General features: G+C 40.7%; 1 protein-coding gene across 1 annotated transcript in view; it reads right to left on the bottom strand.

Moving 5' to 3' along the window:
• The window catches only part of LOC126248260 (Hermansky-Pudlak syndrome 3 protein homolog), a 176,733-nt gene extending 151,824 nt beyond the window's left edge, over window positions 1-24,909 (bottom strand). The window contains exons 1-2 of the mRNA XM_049949111.1: window positions 24,855-24,909; window positions 10,162-10,383 (exon numbers count right to left, since the gene is read on the bottom strand). Coding sequence (XP_049805068.1) covers window positions 10,162-10,372 — 211 coding nt within the window. The 5' untranslated portion in view covers window positions 10,373-10,383; window positions 24,855-24,909. The remainder of the gene's footprint in view (window positions 1-10,161; window positions 10,384-24,854) is intronic.
• Window positions 24,910-26,132: the final 1,223 nt, after the last annotated feature.

Raw genomic sequence — 26,132 nt, 5'->3', positions numbered from 1 at the left:
CCAAACTACTGGGCTACACTTGTCACACTTCACCCTTCTACCAGTTTCCTGATGATCCACCCCCATGTGAAGTCACCCAGATATTGTTTCCAGGCCATGCTCTAATGAAGGACGCAATCATAGATCACCACAACTGCTTGCTGATAGACACACACTGTCTTTTCCCATCCCTTCAACTGCCTTGTGTTGCAGGGCAGCCCTATTTGGTACTACAGTCATGCAGACCTCAAGCCATATGATTTCCAGCTTTCTGTGTATGACTCCGAATCTTCTGGCAACGGGCGACTGCACTTTCATTCATTTCCACTGAGTAATTAATATGTTATGGTACTTTATCTTTGTCATCCTAAAGGTTTTCAGAGCAGTGTTTTGCATATTTTGTGGTTCGCTTCTAAAGGAGACAACTCACAGAGCACTAGTATGACCCATTCTTGAGTACTGCTCAAGTGTTTGGGCTCTCCAAGAGGTCAGCTTAAAGGAAGACATCAAGGCAATTCAAAGACGGGCTGATGGATTTGTTGCTGGTAGGTTTAATAGTATTATAGAGATGCTAAGTGAAGTCAAATGGGAATCGCTGGAGGGAAGATGGCATTCTTTTTGCAGAATACTATTGATAAAATTTAGAGAAAAGGGAGTTGCAGTTGACTGCAGAATGATCCCACTGCTGCCAATGTACATTTCGAGTAAGGGCCCTGATGATAAGAGAAATTAGGGCTCACACAGAGACACACACCCAGTAGCTTTTCCCTCACTCTATTTGCAAGTGGAACAGGAAAGTAAATGACTAGTAGTGATGCAATGTACCCTCTGTCATGCACCTTACAGTGGCTTGAGGAGTACATAAGTAGCTGTAGATAGTAATTAGAATTTACATGAAGTTGAAAAATGTACATCTTGCAGACATCTGTTTAAACAATTGAAAACATTAAACAGCACTGCCTTCTAGTGAATTTAACTTTAACACAGAAAAGAGTGCAACATTCAGCTATAGAAGTTTTCAATGATCTGACCATTGAAATAAAATGTCTGACAGTTAGTATAAGTGTATTCAAACAAATATTAAAGTTGTTTCTCTAACCTGTAATCTGCCAGGAGTAATTGTCTCTTGTCTCTGTGCAACTGACAGGCTATGCATCATAACATTTATTGTGAATATAATACATGATCTACAAGACATGGAAACTAACTCACTAATTAATTACATCAGATGGGTACAAATACATGAATACAGCAGTATTTACTGGTCATGAAGTTATCCAATCCATGACTGATGATAAGAATACCAGGCCTACAATCTTGTGCTGACAGTCAGTGACTCAAGGCATATTTACCAACAGTTTCAAATATGCCGCATCGGCATCAGTATATCCAAATGGATATATGAAAATCACCTTCAATTACTTTCAAGAAAGTGTTTTACAATAAAAACCCTCATTCAGCTACACGGAGCAGTGTAACTCCTCTCTGTACAGCTTTTGTAAGGGATTCTTTTTGTGGAGAATTCCTTGCATGATGACAAAAAGTGAGTTCTGACAGATAAAGAACAAAAACTATACTATTTGTATATTTTATGATCTTGTCAAAATCTTTTTCATTATCTGCACAGGTGTCACAATGTCACTTCACTAGGGTGAGTGCAGATACTTCATGGCCCAATGGTGGCTCAATAATAGCTGGAGAACAGAATCCTGTGAGAATGGAATGAACTCGCCATCTGCTGCGAGCAGTGGAGGCGCCCCCTCCATCAGTGAGAGGGAGGGTGAGGAGGGTGGCAGATCAAATTCCGTGAGCTCCACATCAGCAGGTGCAGGTGTGGGCTTCACTGTGGGCTGCTGCTGCAAGTGCAAGCCCTCACACAAAGCAACATTGTGACCCAACCAGCTGCCCATCACGCCAGCAGACCACAGCAGTAATGCTCCAACAGGATGCAGGTTTAGCTGATTTGCATGATGGGTCAGCTGCTCCATACCAACATCCACAACAAACAACTGCTGACCTTTGTGGTCCGCCATGACAACTGGTAGCCACCCCCACTACAGCCCAAAGGACTGGGCCCAAACGGCAGCCCCCAGTAGGAAAACATGGCAGTCTATGGCAGTAAGTGGGATGTGACTCATTGTGCAGCAAGTCCAGGAGAAGCTGTGGCTGGCACCCATGCAAACATCCTGCTGCACTGCACCCATTGACCGGCGTTGCCCCGTATATGGCCAGAAAGCTTGACACTGCATCGTAATGGGAAGTGGCAGATATGGAACTTCTTCATTTGGGTCTTAGACTTATGCACGATGGACTCCATCTCTGAGTTAGAAGCTTGGTGAAATGGAGTGGTAGTCAGATGCTGGATACCACTGTGAACACAAAAGTTCTCAAACTCTTGTGACACAAATTGCTGAGTGTTGTCAGATACCATGGTCCTGGGGGATCCCTTAATGGCAAAAATAACCAACAGTGCATGAACCACAGCAGTTGGTGATGTGGAGGACAAACTGGCTATGTACAGGAAACTGGACAACGCATCGACCTCCAACAACCACATGCTGCACACAAAGAGTTCCCCCTGTCCCAGGGGTGCTCCAGGACTGGCTAAGGAGAGAACTGGTGCAGCCTGGTCCTGTACACATGCCCAAGAAGAACACAGCAGATGTTCAATGCCACAATCAATTGCCAGCCAGTAGACGCGGTGTCACATTGCCTTCATATGAGTCATACCCCAGTGTGATGCGTGTGGCAATTGGAGTAAGAAATGCTGAGGGAATGACCACGTGACAGCATTGCTCCACTGTGGCAAGCATAAGAACCCTCTGGACAGCACTGAGCTGATAATGCACAAGAAAAAACGTATTTCACATCTGATCCACACCAAAGCGAACTGCTGCAACCAACCCAGCTGAACCACTGAAATGACACACCAGAAAAATGGGTCAATGGCTATGGAGGTCACAACTTCATATGCCATCAACAGACAGTCTGACAGAGTTTGCCACAAGGGTTTGCCTGTCAATCAAACTCCAGATCAGGCTCCACTGGTGGCCATGACAGCACATCACTGTCGGCATGCTGGCAGTGGATAGTAACAAATGTCACATCAATAGTTACTGAGAAGAGGGCCCACCACTGCAACTGCTGGATAGTCCCATCTAGCAGCTTGGAACAAGAGCCAAATAAGGATATCAGTGGCTTGTGGTCAATGATGTGGAGGTAATTCACCCCATACAGGAAGACATTAAACTTTTAACCCTGAAAATATCATCTAGTGCATCCTTTTCCACCTATGAATAATTATACTGCACAGTAGAAAGCATCTCTGGTGCTTAAGTGATGGGCTGTTCTGTGCCATCCAGGTTCTAATGGGACAGAATGGCACCAGTGCCATACTCGGATGCATCACAGGCCAGGGTTAAAGGTTTACCCAGTGTAAACAAAGCCAGACAGGAAGAAAAATACAAACACTGCTTGATAGACTAAAAAGCCCATTAATAATCCTCAGACCAGACAAACTCAATGACCTTCTGGCAAACCCAGTTAAGAGGCTGCAGACATGCATGGCCTGGGGAACAAACTGAGCATAATACCAAATCTTACCCAAAAAAGACAGGAGCTCCTTCAGGTTCTTGGGCACTGGTGTGTTGACAATGGCCTTGATGTGGTCATATTTGGGGGCAAGACCATCTTTACCAAGTACATGAACCAAAAATTGCACACTTGGGGAGAAAAAACAGCACTTCTCCCACTTAGAATGAAGGCCATTCTCCAGAAGACATTGGAAAACCAACAGATAGTTTCATAAATGCTCCTCCCAAGTGTCATCAAGGTAACAGGAAATGTCCTTAATCAACTGTTCTAAATTCCATTGGTAAATTACTGGTGCACATGATATCCCAAAAGGCAAGTGATTAAACTAGTAAAACCCAAGGGGGGTACTGAGGACCTGGGAATCCCAAGAAATCGCATCCAACATGAACTGCAGATCAACGTCGTGCAAGTTAATGCAGAAGAAATACTGGGCCCACAGACAACTTCATCAACAACTCTGTCTGCCACAGAACAGGATACAAACCTACAATGAAACGCGTGTTGATCATCTGTTTAAAATGACCACAAGGGCACATGGCACCACTGGGCTTCACAATCACCACCAAAGCAGTGGCTCACTGTGTCGACGAAATAGGAGAAATGATACCCTGATCCTGCCAATGCTGCAGCTCAGCTTTTATCTTGTTGAGCATGGTGAAGGAAATGGTTCAGGGATGACAAAATTTGGGTACTGACTGACAGATTAAGAGAAACATGTGACTCAAAATTTCTGTTTGGCCCAAGGTATTGTCAAATAGTAGACTGTAGGATTGCAGTAACAAGTCCAGATCATGAACAGGAATGGATTGAGACACTGAATGCACTTCATCAATGATCTGGAAGCCAAAAACAGAAAACACATCAAGCCCCCATGTGAAGGTGGAGAATTGGTCTCGAGCCTCTCCCTCTACAGGAATGCACTGTTTGCTATAAGACATAACCTGATGGAGCGAACACTGCAATTCTCTGCACCTAAAGAGCCTGCATGTATCTAAGTTAATTAGGCTGACTGTCTCTCCTTTACCTACCTGAAATTCTACTGGTCACCCATTCACTAAAAACAAAAGCAACATACACTGAGGTGTCACATGAAAGGCCTCAAAGACAGCCCCAGAGTCCAGCGAAAACAGCGGAGTATCTGATGACTGATTCACGGCCTGTTAACTGCCACAAACAGTTGCAAAATGACCTATCCACTGGTATACCCCACACACAGCCTCCAAGTGCAAGCAGTCGTGGTGAAGAGGCAACAAATGACATTAGGACCAGGATGCTGGCTCACTGAATGAGTGGAACGATAATGATGGCGAGGACCTGAAAAATGCTGCTGGTGGGAATTAAAAAGCTGCATGCAGCATGCCACTCCACTCGCTTCGCCAATGGCAGCAACAAACGCTGGCTTGGCAGGAGACGAGGCCACCTGGGGTGTGCTGTGAGGCACCGGGAGCTGTTTACCATCCACACCCAATTGAAACCCCCATCAATTCTCAGAAAGGACTGCTGTAAGCTCATGCAATTCCACAATTTGGCAATACTGGCTAAACAAGGGTCGGACAAGGTTAACACCGCAGTATGAACATCATGATAAGAAGCTAACTTGACAATCACACTCTGAATTAGTGGGTCTGCATAAGAGGTACCACATTTGGGACACTCAAAATGACACTTGTGTGAGAGGCCCTGCAAATTGTCAATCCAGGCCACATACGATTGCCCAGGGCACTTGTGGTGCTGGTTAAACTGCAACTGCACTGCCACCACATGGATTTGATGCCCATAATACTGCATAAGCAACCAAAAAAGCTCATCAAAGGGAGCTTTCTCAGGTTCAGTGGAGGGCTTCAAATTTTGGACAACTTCACATAAACCTGTGCTGCTGGATGACAACAACAACAAGGCAGCCATATCAACTGGATCAATGATATGACTTACCCAGCAGTGCAGTAAAAACTGATGCAAGTAATTCTCCCACCTTTCCATCAGCTCATCGAAACCAGGAAACTGCATAAGGGATGGCACAGAAAACTGAACAACTGGTGCATGACTTCCCCAACAGTGAGGAAAGGGTGTAAAGCAAGTCCGCATTTTGGGTTATCAGCACCTGCATCTGCTCTTGTTGTTGCTGCTGCTGCTGCTGCTGCTGCTGTGCAACTGTTCCTTCCAACAGTACAGAAATGCTGGTTCCATGGTATTCCAAGTGAACACTAGGAAAAGGGAAAAGATAATATGGGGGTGTTACATGTTTAATAATCACTGTCAATGGCAGTTAAGTATCTGCACGAGCTGCTTCACTACGTGGCTGGCACAGATATTTCATGAGCTAATGGTGGCTCAGTAATAACTGGAGAACAGAACCCCATGAACGTGCAAGTTAATCTACAGGAAGCAGAGAGTCTGAGCATGAACGGCTAGTGGATAAGTACTTGACACTTCATATGACACAATATGCTAGGTGATGTCTGTGTTGGCCAAACTCTGAGTAAGCACTGGTCCACCTGGCCTCCTGCCACTTGCAGGTAAATTCCTCCGGCAGTGGGTCTGCTCAAACCTTGTGTCACATGCGCTTTCTATGGCAGGTTCCTGCATTATTCCACTATCCTAACTCATCTGCCTCCATCAAGATGTGCACTGGTGGTGATACTAAATCTTTGATTGAGGGGACCATAAAATTCTACTTCAGGAGCTAAAATATTGTGACATTAAGGGTATCGCTCAAATACCGACTGAATCCTAGTTTCACCACAATAGAAAGCTTATGACAAACAAGTGTTTTACACTAATAAAACTAAACTCAAAATGTAACTGAACAGACCTACAACTGTTTCACAGAGAACAGTTTATGTTTTGGGGTCTCAATTTTGGACAAGTAAAACCTGCAGAACTAGTTTTCGGTGTCCAACAGACATATTTCAGTGAGCAACCAAGAGTTCTTCAGTGCCCCTGATGATGGAAACAGGGTTGTTCACTGAAATAGTGTGCCTGTTGGACACCAAGTACCAGCAGTACATAAATGGACTGTTGTGTCAACAAATACACTGAAAGAAGATAAAGACTCATCAGCAAAACTAACTTGCTGGTATCACAGAGTGACATAAGTTGACACAAACTGACTGAAATATTATGGATAAAACTCTTTTCAGTCCACTTGACTAACAAACTGGAATACACACATGGATAAACAAATCAAGATTACTCGAACACTCCACGGGTGTACTAACGAACCATAGTGTCCAATGGGCACAATATTTCAGTGCTCAGACATGTCACCATCATCAGATGAGCTGATGAACTGAGCTCCTGAGGGTGGGCGGCTGTCTTAAATCCCCTCCCCCTGTGAGGCGTTCTCTCTGCAGTCCACACCCGCGGCTGCACATCGGCGCTCACTGAGACGCTGGCGTCGGCATCTGTGGTGGCGTTGGTGTAATTGCCTCTTCTGCCCTGGTCACCTGTTTGTTTTCTTTGCTGAGCATATTTTTAATTAGACTCAGTGCTGGTTCCCACGCCTTGCTGAGGTTATAGCCACAATCTCGGTTGATGAGTCTGTCCCTGGTACAAATTTCGATAGCCTCTCTAACAATTCTGTTCCAGTATTTAGATGTCTGTACCAAGACCCTGGTATGTTGGTAGCCCATTTCGTGATTTTCAGACAAACAGTGCTCTGCGACCACTGACTTGTTGGGGTACCTAAGTTGAGTGTGCCTCTGATGTTCTTGGCAACGATCTCTGATGATGCGCACTGTCTGTCCAATATAAGTCTTCCCACACTGACACGGAATCTGCTATATGCCGGCCTTCTGCAAACCGAGATTGTCTTACTATTCTTCTCAAATTGTGATGGAATGTTCATGACAAATTTCATTGGTGAATATACGTATTTCTCTGGAGTAATTAAAATACCTAACTCCTTGAAGAGGTATCAACATGACAACTGTGAGTGAACATCACATATCATTCTTCCAGCTCGCTTTTTTGTGATCAGTACTTTCTTTCCAAGTGATGAGTTACATCAGAAAATTATTCCATAACATATTATTGAGTGGAAATAAGCTACATGTGTCAGGAGGTTCATTCATTTGTTTCAAAGACTAGCAATTACACAAAGAGCAAAAATAGCTGAAGCTCAGTTCAGGACATTTTTGACTTAAAGGAGTCATCACTGTGATGACTTTAAAACCATGATTTGTTAATTTTAACAACATGGTGCTAACTTATTTTTGATATGGCAATATCCCATTTTCTTAAGGAATTATCTTCTATGGCAACGCAACCAAAGTAAATAAAGTACACACTCAATAAAAGTGAACGGTATGAGTTCCGTGTAGAATAGATTATTGGACATCTTGCATAGACTCTTTAAAGGTGTTGCAATTTTTCCTCTCATTGCACTAAACATATAATACTGTGCTTCACAGCAGATGTACTCCAAAAGCAGTGGTTGAGTGCAGCCCTGCAAGCAGCAAGTACTGTACCTCCCTCCATCATCATAGGGAATAGGTTGGAGAACCATGTGGAGACTTGGGTAAATGAGGAAATCAGTCTTGATAGAAATGCTTGAAGAAATCCAGACTGTCTTTATATTCTCTGTCATATTACACAACAATTACCTTAATTTGCAGATCAGTGCAAATTGGGTACTGGAAGCTTCTTCATTTTTCCATTCAGTTGCACTATGAATCCTGATTTATTTTCCAACATGACTGCCACTACATAAATTCTATGACAAACTTATATTTTCGACAATTTCATCAACACTGCTATGAATGTTAGATCCAGCTGTGAGGCTCCAATATTTAACTTTTATACAGCACAAAAGAACATGCAACAAACCCTGCCACTGAACATTGTACGCCATTGTCTGAATGAGACACATGATTGTCATGTTTGATAATGGCAGCATGAAAAATTATTCTACCAGAAAGGGACCTAAATGTTCAGCTGCAACTGCCAAGTATTATTGTATTCCTCAAAAGACACAAGGTCTCTGCTAAAAGTAGTGTAATTTTGCAGCTCATCCGAAAAACACAATTGTTTCATTTTTTATTCTTCTCCTTCCTCTTCTTTTAAAACCTTGCAGATGCTCGTGTCCTTCACATTCTTTGACATGTTGAGATATAAACTGTCTTTGTAAATTAAGCTTCCTGGTGGTAGACAGCACCCTACAGTTCACTACAAATTTTTCGAATGAATCTTTTTGTGTAAAATTATAAGATTACTCTGGATACAATTGAAATGCGAAGACATTGTCATTTTTATGCAATACCAACTCTCCCTGGTGCTATTTGATGGCACCACTGTCAAAATACATTCCCCTACTTCACACATGGCATTTGTCCTGTTTTATCAAACCACATGGTGCACATACATTCCCCCCACTCCCCACTACACTGCAACTGCTCCATTCACAAGCAAGAGTGTGAGCAAGCACGAGAGCTCACACTCAAAATCAGCAGGTCGTTAAGCTCTAATATAATATTTCTGCTAATAGTCTGTGCTGCTGACAGTAAAAATCAGTCACTGTTGAACTGCAATTTACACCATCCTAATAAATTATGCAAAAACAATTTTTGTGCAGGCTTTGAAACTTCGTCTAATGTTAACATTGCGGTTTTGTTTTCTGGTGCAAAGGTCTTCAACAAGTTCCCATAAGACACAAAGTAATGATAGGGAATCTGTAAATAGTCAAAAGAAAGTGAAAATGATACACGATTAGGCACTGTGGCTACAAATTACCTGACTGTACAGGTTAAAGGCTTGAAGATTCCCATTAACTGCATGGTAACTAAAAATGTGCATTGTAAGCAGAACTTGATTGTTACAAATGTAGATAACTACTATTCCATGGCAAAAATGTCAATGTAATCACATAGGTTCAATGGTTCAAATGGTTCTGAGCACTATGGGACTTAACTTCTGAGGTCATCAGTCTCATAGAACTTAGAACTACTTAAACCTAACTAACCTAAGGACATCACACACATCCATGCCCGAGGCAGGATTCGAACCTGCGACCGTAGCGGTCGTGTGGTTCCAGACTGTAGCGCCTAGAACCTCTCGGCCACTCAGGCCGGCCTAATCACATAGGTGTTAAGTTAACAGTAAGAGGTAGTTAGTTAGATTAAGGGAACCTGTCAACTGAACAAAAGATGCCACAGGTCTGTAATTAACTGCTTATTTATGTTCAATAATTTCTCTGTGGTACAGAAGGAGTTATCAAGGAGAAAAAGGAACCACTTAATGCAATTACAGAAGTATCAGTATTCTTCATGATCTTAATACATTACAGTTAATTTAACCTGAGTACACACAATAGTGTTTAGTAGTTTAACAACAGTTAACTATTAATCCAGTTTCTAACAAGTGCTTATCTTTGTTAAAAAATAGCACGAATAGTTTCACATGGCTGAAGTTCCTTCTTCAAAATGGGATCTATTAAATACAGTGAACGAGTGGATAAATAGCTGAAGGAACAAATATAATTTTCTTAGATTTGTTAATATTCAGCTGCAGCTTTTCCATACTTATTTACAAACATCACAGAGTAATTCCACTGAAGAAATTTGATTTAAACATGAAAATCTCTTTTCTTACCATTACAGCAATATACCATCTGACGTACTTCATCTACAGTAGGAAAAGTGAACAGAACATCTCCACCCTCAGCTAAGCCACGAACTTCAACAGCATGCTGGGCCTGAGCCAACAGCAAACGATCAGGTGGGGCAGTAGTTACTGCCAATGGTTCCTCACATTTATGGATGTCCTGATTTGCAAAATGATGAACTGATATTACTCGCACCATTCTTCAAAAATCTGGAAAAAAAAAGACATCAAGGAAATGAAGAGAATTAAAAGAAGGTCATCAGAACACATATCTATACGAAAGACCCCCTCTGTTTTGCTGACAACCTGGAATATTACACATATACAGCAAATTATTGTTCTCACTATTTTTTGTAACATGAATATGGAATAAAGGGTGCAACACTGAAGGACTATTGAGTCTAAACACACAATATCGGCAAATGTGCAGTGCAAAATCCAGGTTTTACAGCACGAACACAGTGTGTGACTTCTCAGTCTGCAGTATTTTAATTGTGATTCAGGTTAAAACATCATTGACTAAATATGTATTTACAGCCATGGGGAGACAAATCTAATATGTCAGTTACATGTTATTCTCTAATTACAACTCCAGGAATCTTGTTTTCCAGCTTCTGTTGACAAAATGGTTAATTTATTTCACTTAATTTTGTCTCTGTTACAAAATGTTGTTAAAACTTCTAAGCATAATTAAAATATTGTTTTAAGCTCTATTACTGAAATGCATTGGTGTTGTGAAAAAGCCTATGAGCTGTGCTGCTGAGGTATGTAGTGTACTCAACATGGTGGATCCGCCCTCACAGCAGGGTGCATGGTGAGTGGTACTGCACTCATGTCGCTCAAGGAGGAGAGCCAATGTGGAGGCTGGTCATCTGGCCTTGCCTATTTGTCCTGTGAGTGAACAGGTGGCGTTCCAATGTTACGCACACTATAGCGGTCCTTAGGAAGATAGTATTCAGGGGCGGAAAGAAGCCAGTGTGCACTCAGTATGTCTGCCAGGGCAAGGGGGGCCTCATCTGATATGTGGAGACAGCCCTTCCTTCTGTTATTGAGTGAGCAGGGTGAAGTCATCTGCAAGTTGTGGCTACATTAGCACCAATGATGCCTGTCACATTGTTGTGGTACCATCCTTAGTTCACACAGGCGACTGGTAGAGCTGGTGTAGGCTGATGAACTTGCGCACGGAGTGCAAGCAGAGCTCACAATTTTCAGAATTGTTCCCAGAGTCTATTGGGGTCCTTTGGTTTGGAGTCGAATGGAGGGTCTGTACCAAAGGCTTTGTCAACTCTGTGACAGTCTTGGCTACAGATTTCTGTACACGTTTTATTGGGTGGGGATTTGTACAACTCTCCTTGACAGGTCATGGGTTCACTACACAAAGGAAGCAGCTTCTTAGGTAGTAGAGTACTTGTGGAGTGCACAAGAACATTTTGGGGTTGGGTTTGGTTGTTTGTGGGAAGGGACCAAACGGCGAGGTCATCAGTCTTGTCGAATCAGGGAAGGACGGGGAAGGAAGTTGGCCATGCCCTTTCAGAGGAACCATCTCGGCATTTGCCTGGAGCGATTTAGGGAAATCCTGGAAAACCTAAATCAGGATGGCCGGACGCAGGATTGAACCGTCATCCACCCGAACAAGGACATTTTTTAGGCTAGGTGATAGTTTGAAGTACACTGATGAACATTCACCAGTTGATACGCAGATAGGGAAGTCAGACCACATTCAGAGTGAAGACAACTCACAACTCATAGAAAAGTTCCTGAATTTACTACTCTCCGAGAAAGTTCTGGCACTCAAATTATTCTTGGGACCGAGAGCTGGTTGACCCAAAGTAGAAAGTTTTGAGATATTTAGCGAGTCATGGAATGTATTTTGGAAAGATAGATTAGATGCCATCGGAGGGGGAGTGCTTGTTGCAGTTGATAAAAATATGTTATCCACTGACAGGGAGAGTGTTTACTGCAGTTGACAAAAATATTGTCTCTATTGAGTTCAAAGTTGAGTGTGATAGTGAAATTATCTGGTTGTGTATAACAGGTCAAGGTGAAATCAAGTTAATTGTTGGATGTTTTTATTGGGCACTCAATTCTGCTCTGACAGTTCTAGAGTCATTCAAAGAAAGTCTATGGTCAGCAGCACATAAATACCTAGATCATGCAATATTAGTTGGAGCAAATATAAACCGGGACATCTATTATGGATTCTTTGTGGGAGGGGGAAGAGAGGGGGGTAGAGACAGACAGTCCTCCAAAGTACTTTTCAACACAATTTATGAAAACTGTCTTGAGCAGGTAATTCGGCAGTCAATATGCAATGGAGATATCTTAAGACCTTGTAACTATGAACAGGCTGGATGTTATCGATAGTATCAGTATAGAGACAGGAATTAGTAGTCATAATGTCATCATAGTGACTGTGGGTATGATAGTTAATAAATCAGTCAAGAAGGCTAGGAGATTGCTTCTGCTAGAAAGAGCAGATAAGCAGTGGTTAGCATCTCAGTTAGACAACGAATTGACATCACTCAGTTCCAGTAAGATGGAAACAGAAGAATTATGGGCAAAGTTTAAACAGTTTGCAAATCATGGTTTGGAGAAATACGTGTCTAGTAAGTGTATTGCAGACGGAAAAGACCCACCATGGTTTAACAACAAAATTTAGAAAATGCTGAGGAAGCAAAGGCTGTTTCGCTCTTGATTAAAAGAGAAGGCACAAATGTGACAGGCAAAGGTTAGTAGCGATTCATTTGTCTCTGGTAAGATCTATGTGCAACACTTACAACTGTCACCTCCATATTTTAGCAAAAATCTGGCTGAGAACCTAAGTAAATTCTGATCCTTTGTACGATCCCTACGCCCACTACTTCCACCCAGTCACTCATTGACCAATCTGGTGTGGCAGTCAAAGACAGCAAAACAAAAGCTTAAGTTTTTTACACATAAAAATTATTCACACAGAAGATTCATACCAAAATATTGTCATTTTACCTTTGTACAAAGTGCCATATGGATGACAAAGTAATAAGCATCCCTGGCATAGAGAAGTAACTAACAAATAACTCGCTGGTCCAGTTGGAATCCCAGTTGGGCTTTAAATAGAGTACTCTACAGCATTGGACCCTCACTTAGCTTGCATTTATCACAAATCTCTAACTCACCACAAAGTCCCAAGTGACTGGAAAAAATTGCACATGACTCCTGTATATAAGGGTAAGAGAATGGACCTGCAAAATTACAGATCAATATCCGTAACATCAGTTTGCTAGAGAATTCTTGAAAATATTATCGGTTCAAATATGATAAATTTCCTTGAGACCAAGAAACTTATGTCCATAAATCAGCATTGTTTTAGAAAGCATTGCTCATGAGAAACTCAGCTTGAGCTTTTCTCACACAATATATTGCAAACAACAGTTGAAGAGCAACAGGCAGATTCCAAATTTCTAGATTTCCGAAAAGCATTTGACACAGTGCCCAACTGCAGGCTGTTAATGAAGGTACAAGCATATGGAATAGGTTCCCAGATATGTGAGTGGTCTGAAGACTCCCTAAGTAATAGAATCCAGTATGTTGTTCTCAACGGATAATGTTCATCAGAGACAAGGGTGTCGTCGGTGAGTGCCCCAGGGAATTGTGATAGGACTGCCATTAATTTCTTTATACATAAATGATCTGGTGGACAGGGTGGGCAGCAATTTCCAGTTGAGTGTGTATGGGAAGGTGTTGAAGTTGAGTGGCTGTAGGAGGATACAAGATGGTTTAGACCAAATTTCTAGTTGGTGTGATGATTGGCAGCTAGCTCTAAAAGCATAAAAATGTAAGTTAATGCAGATGAGTACGAAATACAAACCTGTAATATTCGGATTCAGTGTTAGTAATGTTGTGCTTAACACAAGACGTGTCATTGAAATATTTAGGCTTAACGCAGCATAGCCATAAGAAATGGAACTAGCATGTGAGAATTGTGGTAGGGAAGATGAATGGTCAACTTCAGTTTATTGGAAGACTTTTGGAAAGTGTGGTTCATCTGTAAAGGAGACTGGATATATGACATTAGTGCAAACTACTCTTGAGTACTGCTCAAGTGTTTGGGATCTGTACCAGGTCAGATTAAACAAAGACATTGAAGCAATTCAGAGGCAAGCTGCCAAATTTGTTACCAGTAGGTTTGAACAACATGCAAGTGTTACAGAGATGGTTCGGGAGCTCAAACGGGAATCCCCGGAGGGAAGGTGACGTCCTTTTTGAGGAAGACTATTGGGAAAATTTAGAGAACCAGCTGACTGCAGGATTATTCTACTGCTGACAACACATTTTCGTGTAAACAGCACAAAGATAAGATATGAGAAATTACAGCTCATGCGGAGGCATATGGACAGCAGTTTTTCCCCTCACTCTATATGCATGTGGAACAGTAAAGGAAATGACTGGTGGTGGTACAGGGTGAGCTCCACCACGCACCATACAATGGTTTGTGGATTATGTACATAGATGTAAATGTAGGACAACAGGACTAAAATTTCCTGTACAGACATCTTGTGACATGTAGTACACGAACTCTGCTTGATGGGTAATATAAGGATATTATTAATCAGTAATTATAATAATTATTATTTTCGAAAATGTGCCAAAATTTTTTCCAATATAAAATAACGCACTCTAAGATTCTATGGTCATATTAAAACAACAGATCCAACAAGATTAACTAGACAACTTGTGGAGTTCTATGAAACTTGCAGAACAGCTAAAATTAAAACAACAAATTGGATTGCTGCTGTAAAAGACGATTTGGAAAACTGGGATAAGACAATACAGAAATATCTGTAGGCAGAAAATTCATAACTAGAAAGTAGGCCAGGCAGAAAAACACAAAAAGATGAGAGCTACTCGATTTGATGATAGGAAAATACACCATTGTATGGGAATGAATGTAACATGGACACAAAGAAAGGCTAAATGAAAAACCTGGAATGCTCTTTTCTGGACATTGCATGGCCCAATGTGACCCAAATGTGAATTATAATAACAAACCATCTGAACAGTAGTACTAAGCAACCGCCATGTCATCCTCAGCCGATAAAAATCACTAAATGCAGTTATGGAAGAGCATGTGGTTAGCACACTGGTCCCCTGGTCGTTGTGGGTTTTCATGAGCAGAGCCGCAACATCTCAAGCAAGTAGCTTCTCAATTGGCCTCACAAGGGCTACATGCACCCTGCTTGCCAACAGTGCTCGGCAAACCTGAATGGTCACCAAGCCAAGTGCAAGTCTCGCCCAACAGCACTTAAATTCGGTGATCTGACTGAAACCAGTGTTTCCACCTTGGAAATAATAATAATAGTAATAATAATAGGATTGGCATGTCAATCAGGATTTTGTAATGTTAGTTGTACAGGGTGGCTGATTGCCCTTCCTGTTGCCCCTTCCCCCTCTACCCCAGGATGAAATTTGTGCACCCCATCTGTCTGTGTCTATTGTTACCCCAAGTGAAAGTGGGGGGACATTTTGGAAATGTATGTGAATTGTGTAACTGATATCGGATGTGAGAACAAACCCAGTATTCACCTAGTGAGCAGTAAAAGACCACCTAAAAACCACATTCATGTTGGACCGCAATCCAGCTGTCATTGTTAACCCACTGGGCAGATAAATACAGGGATGGCAGGCCTACCTGAATCCCAAAAGTGGCATGCTAGTACACATGACTATTTGGGTGGGGGAATGGTGGTAATATTGATGATGATAATAATAGCAATAAAAATAATAATAATATTATTAATAATAATGATGACTCCTCACATAGCAATGTGTGCCTTTATACAGTAATTTACTGTCTTGAAAATTTGTATCTTTTCTTGCAGCAGACTGCCACGTTCCTTCAGTTTATGTTGTAGTGACAACTGGCTTATCAGTCACTGGGCATCTAAGTTGCACAGATGTTCAGTGGGAGCCAAGCGAAGCAAAAGAAGAAGAAGTATACACATTTAATGGAGACATTTGGAACATGGGAAATGGCATGAGGCTGTGCACAATGCTGCTGGAAGGAAGAGAGAGTATGTTTTAATAGTTCACAGAGGACAAGGTCATTAAAATGCAACTGACTGGCAAGGGAACCTCCCCATCGCACCCCCCCCCCCCCCCCAGATTTAGTTATAAGTTGGCACAGTGGATCATCATCATCATCATCATCATCATCATCATCATCATCATCATCATTTAAGACTGATTATGCCTTTCAGCGTTCAGTCTGGAGCTTAGCCCCCCTTATACAGTTCCTCCATGATCCCCTATTCAGTGCTAACATTGGTGCCTCTTCTGATGTTAAACCTATTACTTCAAAATCATTCTTAACCGAATCCAGGTACCTTCTCCTCGGTCTGCCCCGACTCCTCCTACCCTCTACTGCTGAATCCATGAGTCTCTTGGGTAACCTTGCTTCTCCCATGCGTGTAACATGACCCCACCATCTAAGCCTGTTCGCCCTGACTGCTACATCTATAGAGTTCATTCCCAGTTTTTCTTTGATTTCCTCATTGTGGACACCCTCCTGCCATTGTTCCCATCTACTAGTACCTGCAATCATCCTAGCTACTTTCATATCCGTAACCTCAACCTTGTTGATAAGGTAACCTGAATCCACCCAGCTTTCGCTCCCATACAACAAAGTTGGTCGAAAGATTGAACGGTGCACAGATAACTTAGTCTTGGTACTGACTTCCTTTCCTTCTTGCAGAAGAGAGTAGATCGTAGCTGAGCGCTCACTGCATTGGCTTTGCTACACCTCGCTTCCAGTTCTTTCACTATGTTGCCATCCTGTGAGAATATGCATCCTAAGTACTTGAAACCGTCCACCTGTTCTAACTTTGTTCCTCCTATTTGGCACTCAATCCGTTTATATTTCTTTCCCACTGACATTACTTTCTTTTTGGAGATGCTAATCTTCATACCATAGTCCTTACATTTCTGATCTAGCTCTGAAATATTACTTTGCAAACTTTCAATTGAATCTGCCATCACAACTAAGTCATCCGCATATGCAAGACTGCTTATTTTGTGTTCACATATCTTAATCTCACCCAGCCAGTCTATTGTTTTCAACATATGATCCGTAAATAATATGAACAACAGTGGAGACAAGTTGCAGCCTTGTCTTACCCCTGAAACTACTCTGAACCATGAACTCAATTTACCGTCAACTCTAACTGCTGCCTGACTATCCATGTAAAGACCTTTAATTCCTTGCAAAAGTTTGCCTCCTATTCCATAATCTTGTACAACGGACAATAACTTCCTCCTAGGAATCCGGTCATATGCCTTTTCTATATCTATAAAGCATAGATACAATTCCCTGTTCCACTCATAACACTTCTCCATTATTTGCCGTAAGCTAAAGATCTGGTCCTGACAACCTCTAAGAGGCCTAAACCCACACTGATTTTCATCCAATTGGTCCTCAACCAATACTCGCACTTTCCTTTCAACGATACCTGAGAAGATTTTACCCACAATGCTGATTAAAGAGATACCTCTGTAGTTGTTACAATCTTTTCTGTTTCCATGTTTAAATATTGGTGTGATTACTGCTTTTGTCCAGTCTGATGGAACCTGTCCCAACTCCCAGGCCATTTCAATTATCCTGTGTAGCCATTTAATACCTGACATTCCACTGTATTTGATGAGTTCCGACTTAATTTCATCCACCCCAGCCGCTTTATTGTACTGCAATCTATTGACCATTTTTTCCACTTCCTCAAATGTGATCCTATTTCCATCATCATTCCTATCCCATTCTACCTCGAAATCTGAAACATTACTGATCACATTTTCACCTACATGGAGCAACTCTTCAAAATATTCCCTCCATCTGCCCAAGGCATCCACAGGATTCACCAGCAGTTTTCCTGACCTGTCCAAAATACTTGTCATTTCCTTCTTACCTCCTTTCGAAGACTGCTAATTACACTCCAGAATGGTTTTCCAGCAGCTTGACCGATAGTCTCCAACCTGTTTCCAAAGTCTTCCCACGATTTCTTCTTGGATGCTGCAATTATCTGTTTGGCTTTGTTTCTTTCTTCAACATAACTTTCTCTGTCTACCTGGGTTCTGGTATGTAGCCATTTTTGATACGCCTTCTTTTTCCTTTTACAGGCTCTCTTGACTGTATCATTCCACCAAGCTGTTCGCTTCATCCTACTTTTACACACTACTGTTCCAAGACATTCTTTAGCCACTTCTAGTACTGTGTCCCTGTACCTTGTCCATTCCTTTTCCAATGACTGTAATTGACTACATTCAACTAACTGGTACCTTTCTGAGATCGCTGTTATGTACTTGTGCCTGATTTCCTTATCCTGAAGTTTATCCACTCTTATCCTCCTACATATGGACCTGACCTCCTGCACTTTCGGCCTCACAATCCCAATTTCACTGCAGATTAAATAATGATCAGTGTCATCAAAGAATCCCCTGAATACACGTGTGTCCCTCACAGCCTTCCTGAATTCCTGATCTGTTATTATATAGTCAATGACAGATCTGGTTCCCCTGCCTTCCCAATTATACCGGTGAATGTTCTTATGTTTAAAAAAGGAGTTTGTGATTACTAAGCCCATACTGGCACAGAAATCCAAGAGTTGTTTCCCGTTCCTGTTGGCCTCCATATCCTCTCCAAATTTACCCATAACCTTTTCATACCCTTCTGTTCGATTTCCAATCCTGGCGTTAAAATCACCCATGAGCAGAACACTGTCCTTGTCCTTTACTCTAACAACTACATCACTGAGTGCCTCATAAAAACTATCCATCTTCTTTTGGTCTGTCCCTCCACAATGCGAATATACTGACACAATCCTAATTTTCTTGCTAGACACTGTCAAATCTATCCACATCAGTCGTTCGTTTACATACCTTATTGCAACTATGCTGGGTTCCATTTCTTTCCTGATGTAAAGCCCTACACCCCATTGTGCTATTCCTGCTTTGACTCCTGACAGGTAGACCTTGTATTCTCCCACTTCCTCTTCTTTCTCACCCCTTACCCGAATGTCCCTAACAGCTAAAACGTCCAGCCCCATCTTACTTGCAGCCTCTGCCAGCTCTACCTTCTTCCCAGAGTAGCCCCCATTGATATTAATAGCTCCCCATCTCATTACCATTTGTTTGCCAAGTCGTATCTTAGGAGTCCCTGGTTTGTCAGTTAGAGGTGGGACTCCGTCACCTCCAGAGGTCCGAGGCATTTTGCTCTGATTGTTGCCAGCATCATATTTAAAGTACCAGGGAAGCAGGTTGCTAGCCTTACTTGCCCCGAGTCCCATTGGGTTTTGCCCCTAACACAGTGGATAGGCCTTGAAAAACTAAACACAGATCAATCGAGAAAACAGGAAGAAGTTGTGTGGAACTATGAAAAAAATAAGCAAAATATACAAACTGAGTAGTCCATGCGCAAGATATACAACATCAAGGATAGTGTAAACTCAGGAGCGCCATGGTCCTGTGGTTAGCGTGAGTAGCTGCGGAGCGAGAGGTCCATGGTTCAAGTCTTCCCTCAAGTGAAAAGTTTAATTTTTTTTTCAGACAATTATCAAAGTTCAGGCACTCACACATGATGAACTTCGCTCTACAAAATTACAGGACATGTTCAGATTTGCTTGGACATATGCAGGATTTGACGGACTACACATGGGAAAATTTGAAAACGTTAAGAACATATGTTTTGACAGAGCACAGGGAAAACTGCGCGGCTGTGAAACTGTTGCATTCATTTGTTGCAGTTTATGTGACAAACTTTTATGTTTTCATCACTTTTTTGGGAGTGATTATCACATCCACAAAAAAACCTAAATCGGGCAAGGTAGAAGAATCTTTTTACCCATACGCCAAGGGTACAAGTTAGGTGGGTCGACAACATATTCCTGTCATGTGACGCACATGCCATCACCAGTGTCGTATAGAATATATCAGATGTGTTTTCCTGTGGAGGAATCGGTTGATCTATGACATTGCGATCAAATGTTTTCGGTTCCCACTGGAGAGGCACGTCCTTTCGTCTACTAATCGCTTACAGTGAACAGAGACGTCAATGAATGAACGGACAGATCATAACTTTGCGAAAATATAGAAAATAAACTTTTCACTCGAGGGAAGACTTGAACCAAGGACCTCTCATTCCGCAACTGCTCACGCTAACCACGGGACCACGGCGCTCCTACGCCCACCCTATCCTTAATGTTGCCTATCTTGCACATGGACTAGTCAGTTTGTATATTTTGCTTATTTTTTCATACTTCCACACAACTTCTTCCTGTTTTCTCGATTGATCTGTGTTCAGTTTTTCAAGGCCTATCCACTGTGCCAACTTACCACTAAATCTGAGGGGGTGCGATGGGGAGGTTTCCTTGTGAGAAAGAATGGCATAGGATATTAGCCTTGCCATTTTCAAAGGAACCAATCCATGATTTGCTTAAAGTGATTTAGTAAAAACCATAGGAATCCTAAATGAGAATGGCCAGATGGGACTTTGAACCCTGCTCCTCCCGTATTAAACACTATGAAACCTGATTCAAGTGGTACAGTGCTTCTTGTATGACAGCCTGTGGTGATTTTTTTTATAATTTCTTGAAAGACTCATTCTCTCTTCCAGTGACTTCTATACAAAAAGGTAACAGTGCCGGTGAATGGCTTGTGACTGGGTAGTTCTCAACGAATACAGGAACATAATTAGTCAGCCTGAGAGCACTACAGAAGTATTAAACAAATCTAGTGGAAAAACATGCACCACAGAAAGAACTACTCTTACAATTCAAAATACATCCCAAAGAAGTCAAGAAACCTATTACTTCCTCTCACATACTTCCTGCTTAATGCCAGTCACATTAATATTACAGAAATTGAAGCTTAAATGGAGGTATGTTTACTGTCATTTCTCCCACACTTATCCTTGATTGGAATACGGAAGAGAAAAAAAATTATAGTGCCAATCTATGCACCTTCCACTACAGAATTTTCCACACTTAGCCATTAATTCCACAATTTATCCAGATATTTGTACTCACAGACATAAATTGAGGTTCAACAAGTTTTTAACTTTTTTTATAATGGCAGCTGACATGGGCTTCTGAAATCATTTACGTTATGGTACATAAATGCTTAATATGATGTAGTGCATTAAAAGAGCAATTAAGTGTTGTAAGGGAAGCAGTGGTGAATAAATGTACTGTGGGGCTCTAGAAAATATTCTCAGTGGCATAACCAGATTCTGCAAGATGTACATGTGTAAACCCATTACGTAATTCTAATCAGGCCTTCTTTCTTTTGTGAAATGAAAACTTATTGCCTAGAATATTATGATATAGTACATTACTGAATGAAAACATGCAAAATATGTGAACGTAACGAATTCTACGTCCCCAAACCTGGCAGTTAATTGCAGCAAAAGTACGTGAAGCCAAATGTTTCAGCATGTCTACTACGTGATTTTCCTCTTTAGGTTCTCATCAACATGCACACCCAAGTACTTCAAACATCCTGCTTCATTTATTTACTTTTGTTGGTACACTATGTTAGCAGGAGATAGGGTATTTTGGCAGTGCAGAACTGGACAAGCTTCTTCCAAGTTTAAATGTAGTCCATGTGTAGAAAAAAAGGTAATAACTATTACAGAAACCTTATTTACTGTTATCTTCATTGGAACTTCCAGGCTCCGCATGATAATAATATTGTATCTGTCCCAAAACAGACTAATTCTGCCTGCTATTCAAATAAAATGGAAGATAATTAACATAGAGCAAGAACAGTAATGGCTGAGGATCAAACCCTGAAGAGCACTCACGGTGATTTCTAGACACCATCTACGTTTAAAAAAATAAGACAGCTTATATGTTATATATTACAACAGACAAAGGTGTCTGTAGCCACTGGAGGCAGTGCCACATGTTAACCTAAAGTTGTAACACAACACACGTCACATTAATATAAATAAACCCACCTGATGATGAGATTTAAATCTCTGAAATTCAGTGTGTATTACTCTGAGTATCCTACTGTAATTTTTTGCATCATGTTTCTAAAACAGGAAGTAAACCAGGTATGTGCTCAACTACGTTTCAGCAAAAATTTAAGTTCTCTAATAGAATCTTATGACTGATACAGTCAAATGCTTTTGATAAGCCAGGGATCCCACCTGGTGATAGATTATCATTTAAAATATTTATTATGTGCTCAGTGACTTTATAAACAGGTATCTCAAGAGAGCAGCCCTCTTGAAATTTAAACTGGGATTACTACATAACTACACAGGTGGCTGCAGTCCTTGAGTTCATTTATCTTCTCCAAAACTTTGGAAAATTGGGTAAGGAGTGAGACTGACCCATAGTTATTGATATCGGTGGAGTAGCCTTTCTTGTAGAGAGACCTAACATTCCAGAATGAGATTTTCACTCTGCAACACAGTGTGCACTGATATGAAACTTCCTTACAGATTAAAACTCAGATGGTAGAGCACTTACCTGCAAAAGGCAAAGGTCCCGAGTTGGAGTCTCAGTCCGGTACAAAGTTTTAATCTGTCAGGAAGTTTCAGACATAACAGTGTTACATTTTAATTTGTCTGGAAGAAACCTCTGAATTAATGGTATATTGAAGAACATTACATATTGTATAAAGGAAGGAAGATCACAGTTTAGTGTCCCCTTGATAATGATGTCATTAGAGACAGAGGTTGGATTCATAAAAGGCAGGCAGAGAAAGGCAATCAGTGACATCATTTTAAAGGAACTGTCCCAGCATGTGGCCTTATGCAATTTAGTGAAATCATGGAAAACCCAAATCCAGATGGGTAAATGGTGACCGAACCACTTTCTTCCCAAATAAGAGTCCACTGTCTTACCACAGTGCCACTTGACTTGTTACATATTACACACACACAAATTTCGGTGTCTCAGGTGATATCATCAACTAGGTATGAACTTATACTCTTAAGGTTCATGACCATTTTCATTTCACTATGTTTCCTCCATATTTTTTCTTCGGTGCATGATTTTGTTCTCTCTTAACTCATTTACTGAGGGTATATTCACTGTATTTCATATGTGATTTAAATATTTCTGAATACTTTTATCATACCATTTTAAATCAGAATTTGCTAATATACAAATGACTAATAAATATTCACACAACAGTTGAAAGACGGAAGGAAGGAAGAGTAGGGTTTGCCAGCCGGTCAATGAGGGGATCATTTGAGTGGAGCACTAGCTCAGATTGGGAAAGACATTTGGCCATGTCCTTTTTAAGTACAATATTGTTGACATTTATTGCCACTCACAACTGTTGCACTAAAACTGGTACACTGATGATACGACAAACTTAATAGGCCTAATGTAAAGAGAGTAATAGAAGTCATGTTTCACGCTGCAATAATGAAAAGAATAAGGAATTCAATGAAGTTGTATCAGTGTCTTATTTGGAATTCAAAATAATGAGAAATGAGGAATAAGAAATATGCAGATTAATACAAATATTATAATTTTTTTTTTTAAAAAAAAGGGAGCAAGTCTGGATCCTGGAAATGTGTAACATACTTCCAAAGGATGCAGACTGCCACCCACGCATGACACCAACTCTTGCACAAAGCACAAGTTTGTCATTTTCTTATACTTTCATTCTTAAAACTGAAATTAGGAAAACTGTGAGAGACATTCTTGGTATAATATTAATTTGTATAATCAGTAAAAGACTGTTTGCGAGATGACTGGAAACACCATATGGGAGCTGTTGCAAGGGGGTAACAACTTACTCTCATGAAAGGTTCTCATGTACCTTTAGAGAGTATGAATTCAAAACTGCTTGTGAGATCACTGTAATGATGCCACAATATATTATAGGCCTACATACGTGACATGTGGATTAGGGCCTGTATGGAGTAAAGAAGAAAGTCAATTTTCCATTCCAGGACTTACTATTGGAACAGTAATGAGGGGAATGAACAATACAAAGTACCTTCCATCACTCATCATACGGTCGCTTCCAGAAAATATAGGCATGTAAAACTTGAATAGGGGCTGGAAAAGTCTACAATGACTTGTGCAACCTTTAAACAGTCTTCATGGCTAGACTGAATGACTGAAGCCAAGTTACAAATTTAAGAAAAAACTTTGGAAATATAAAATATGTAAAATAATAAGTATCTAATTACCAACTGAATACAAGCAAATGATTATATGTCATGTGTTTAATGTTTATATTTGTCAGTATACTTAACGTCAAGGTTTAACAAGACAATGAAATTGAACGACATAACCGTAGCATTCACTGTAATTTTGAATCGCCAAACGAGTGTCCCACTTACACTAAAGTGTTATTTGACGCATATACGATGGTACGAATAGCGTGGGGTAAATGCGATGAAAGCAGATTCGAATTTTCAACGCGGTGTTTACGGCGAATTGGGCACGACTTCATAACGTATGTCAAGTCATGACTGGTGCCGATAAATGCATATAGATTTACTTTGCTTGCTAACACAACAATAAAAAGTGGTGGTCGCGTTAGTTTTCATGAGCTATATGTATTCGTCTGGACTTGACACATATAGTATGATATTTTGATCATCAACACAACAGTTTTTAGAGTTTTCTTCTGCTATACCGAAAACTGATGACAATACTTCATTAAGTATCTTTTGGGCTGCTTACACTAAAGTTTCGCCACCCAATTTTTATTGATTTCAGGTGCTTTGTAACCAATGTCAAAACTAAGAATCAATATACATATTATCATCTCAATAAATAACAATTCAAACGATATGCGGATTTAGAGAAAAACAAACAATTTGTATTTACTGTTTACTTTACCTTATCCTAAGAGAATCACTGTAAAGACATTCCTATTTCCTATGTGGACTACTAAACAGAAATCTAACTAGATACTGCAGGATACTGCAGGGAATTTATACACTGCACGGAAGTTGTGAACAAAAATTGTATTTCTATTTTATTTTTAATATTATTTCAAAAGTAAGAAAAAATACAACTTACAGGAAAATTGACAGTTATGAGATAGTCTCCGCATGTGAACATCACAGAGAGAATGAGTATTGTCAATTGTTTTGCTTCTAGCGGTATATCAACTGTAAGATATGGAACGAAAATGATGTGTGTGTGTCAGCAGTGTATTAGGAATTTAAGTGAAAAATATACATGTTCAGAAACAATTGCTACTGTATTCAGCAGAAATTGAACCACGATTCGTTGGACATGGCCCTTTGCTCTGAAAATGAATTCAGTGAACAGTGGATCGTAATTATTGTGCGTTGCGGTAAACGCTTGGACAGATCATGGGAGTATTCGCTGTATTTCGAATGTGATTTTAAACTTTTTGGTAAGCTTCAGTGATATTATTTTAATCAAAACTTGCAGAGCTTGCTTATGCACAAATATACGATGCTTTTTAGAACGATGGATCAGACTGGTTTTGTTCCCCTGCAAATAAAGTTTGTACTTGAATGATTGTAAACACTAGCAATCAACTCAGTTCCATGGTTTAGGGTAATGGTGCACGTGCCATATTTCGCGGAAGGTTTCGCAAGCTGTGTTCGATGGAGATTAAGTCTATTTGCCGGGCTAGGAGACGAATCTGGTCCGGGAAAATGTTTTAATCTCTCAGAAACTTTCAAATATGCGCATACTTTGTTGTAGAATAAAAACCCATTCTGGAGTTTCCTAAGTATTATCTGTTTCTTAATAGAACCATTAGCTGTAAATAATTCGAGTGTTATCTCACATTATGTACCTTCCTCCCCTCCTCTTTTTGCATGGTTAATACAACTGACGACGCTTCCTTTACCTTTGCTCAGCTTTGTATGCAGATGTGACATTAGCTGTCAGTAGAACAACACATTTAAATCTGCTAGTGGAACAATGTTTAACTGGATTTCAAAGCAGTCTTCTGCTGGAAAGCATTTTGTATTTTAT

This window comes from Schistocerca nitens, chromosome 3 (assembly GCF_023898315.1).
Source record: "Schistocerca nitens isolate TAMUIC-IGC-003100 chromosome 3, iqSchNite1.1, whole genome shotgun sequence".
Lineage (NCBI taxonomy): Eukaryota > Metazoa > Arthropoda > Insecta > Orthoptera > Acrididae > Schistocerca > Schistocerca nitens.
The sequence above is the reverse complement of the archived record's forward strand: the minus strand, read 5'-3'. Positions and strand labels throughout refer to the sequence as shown.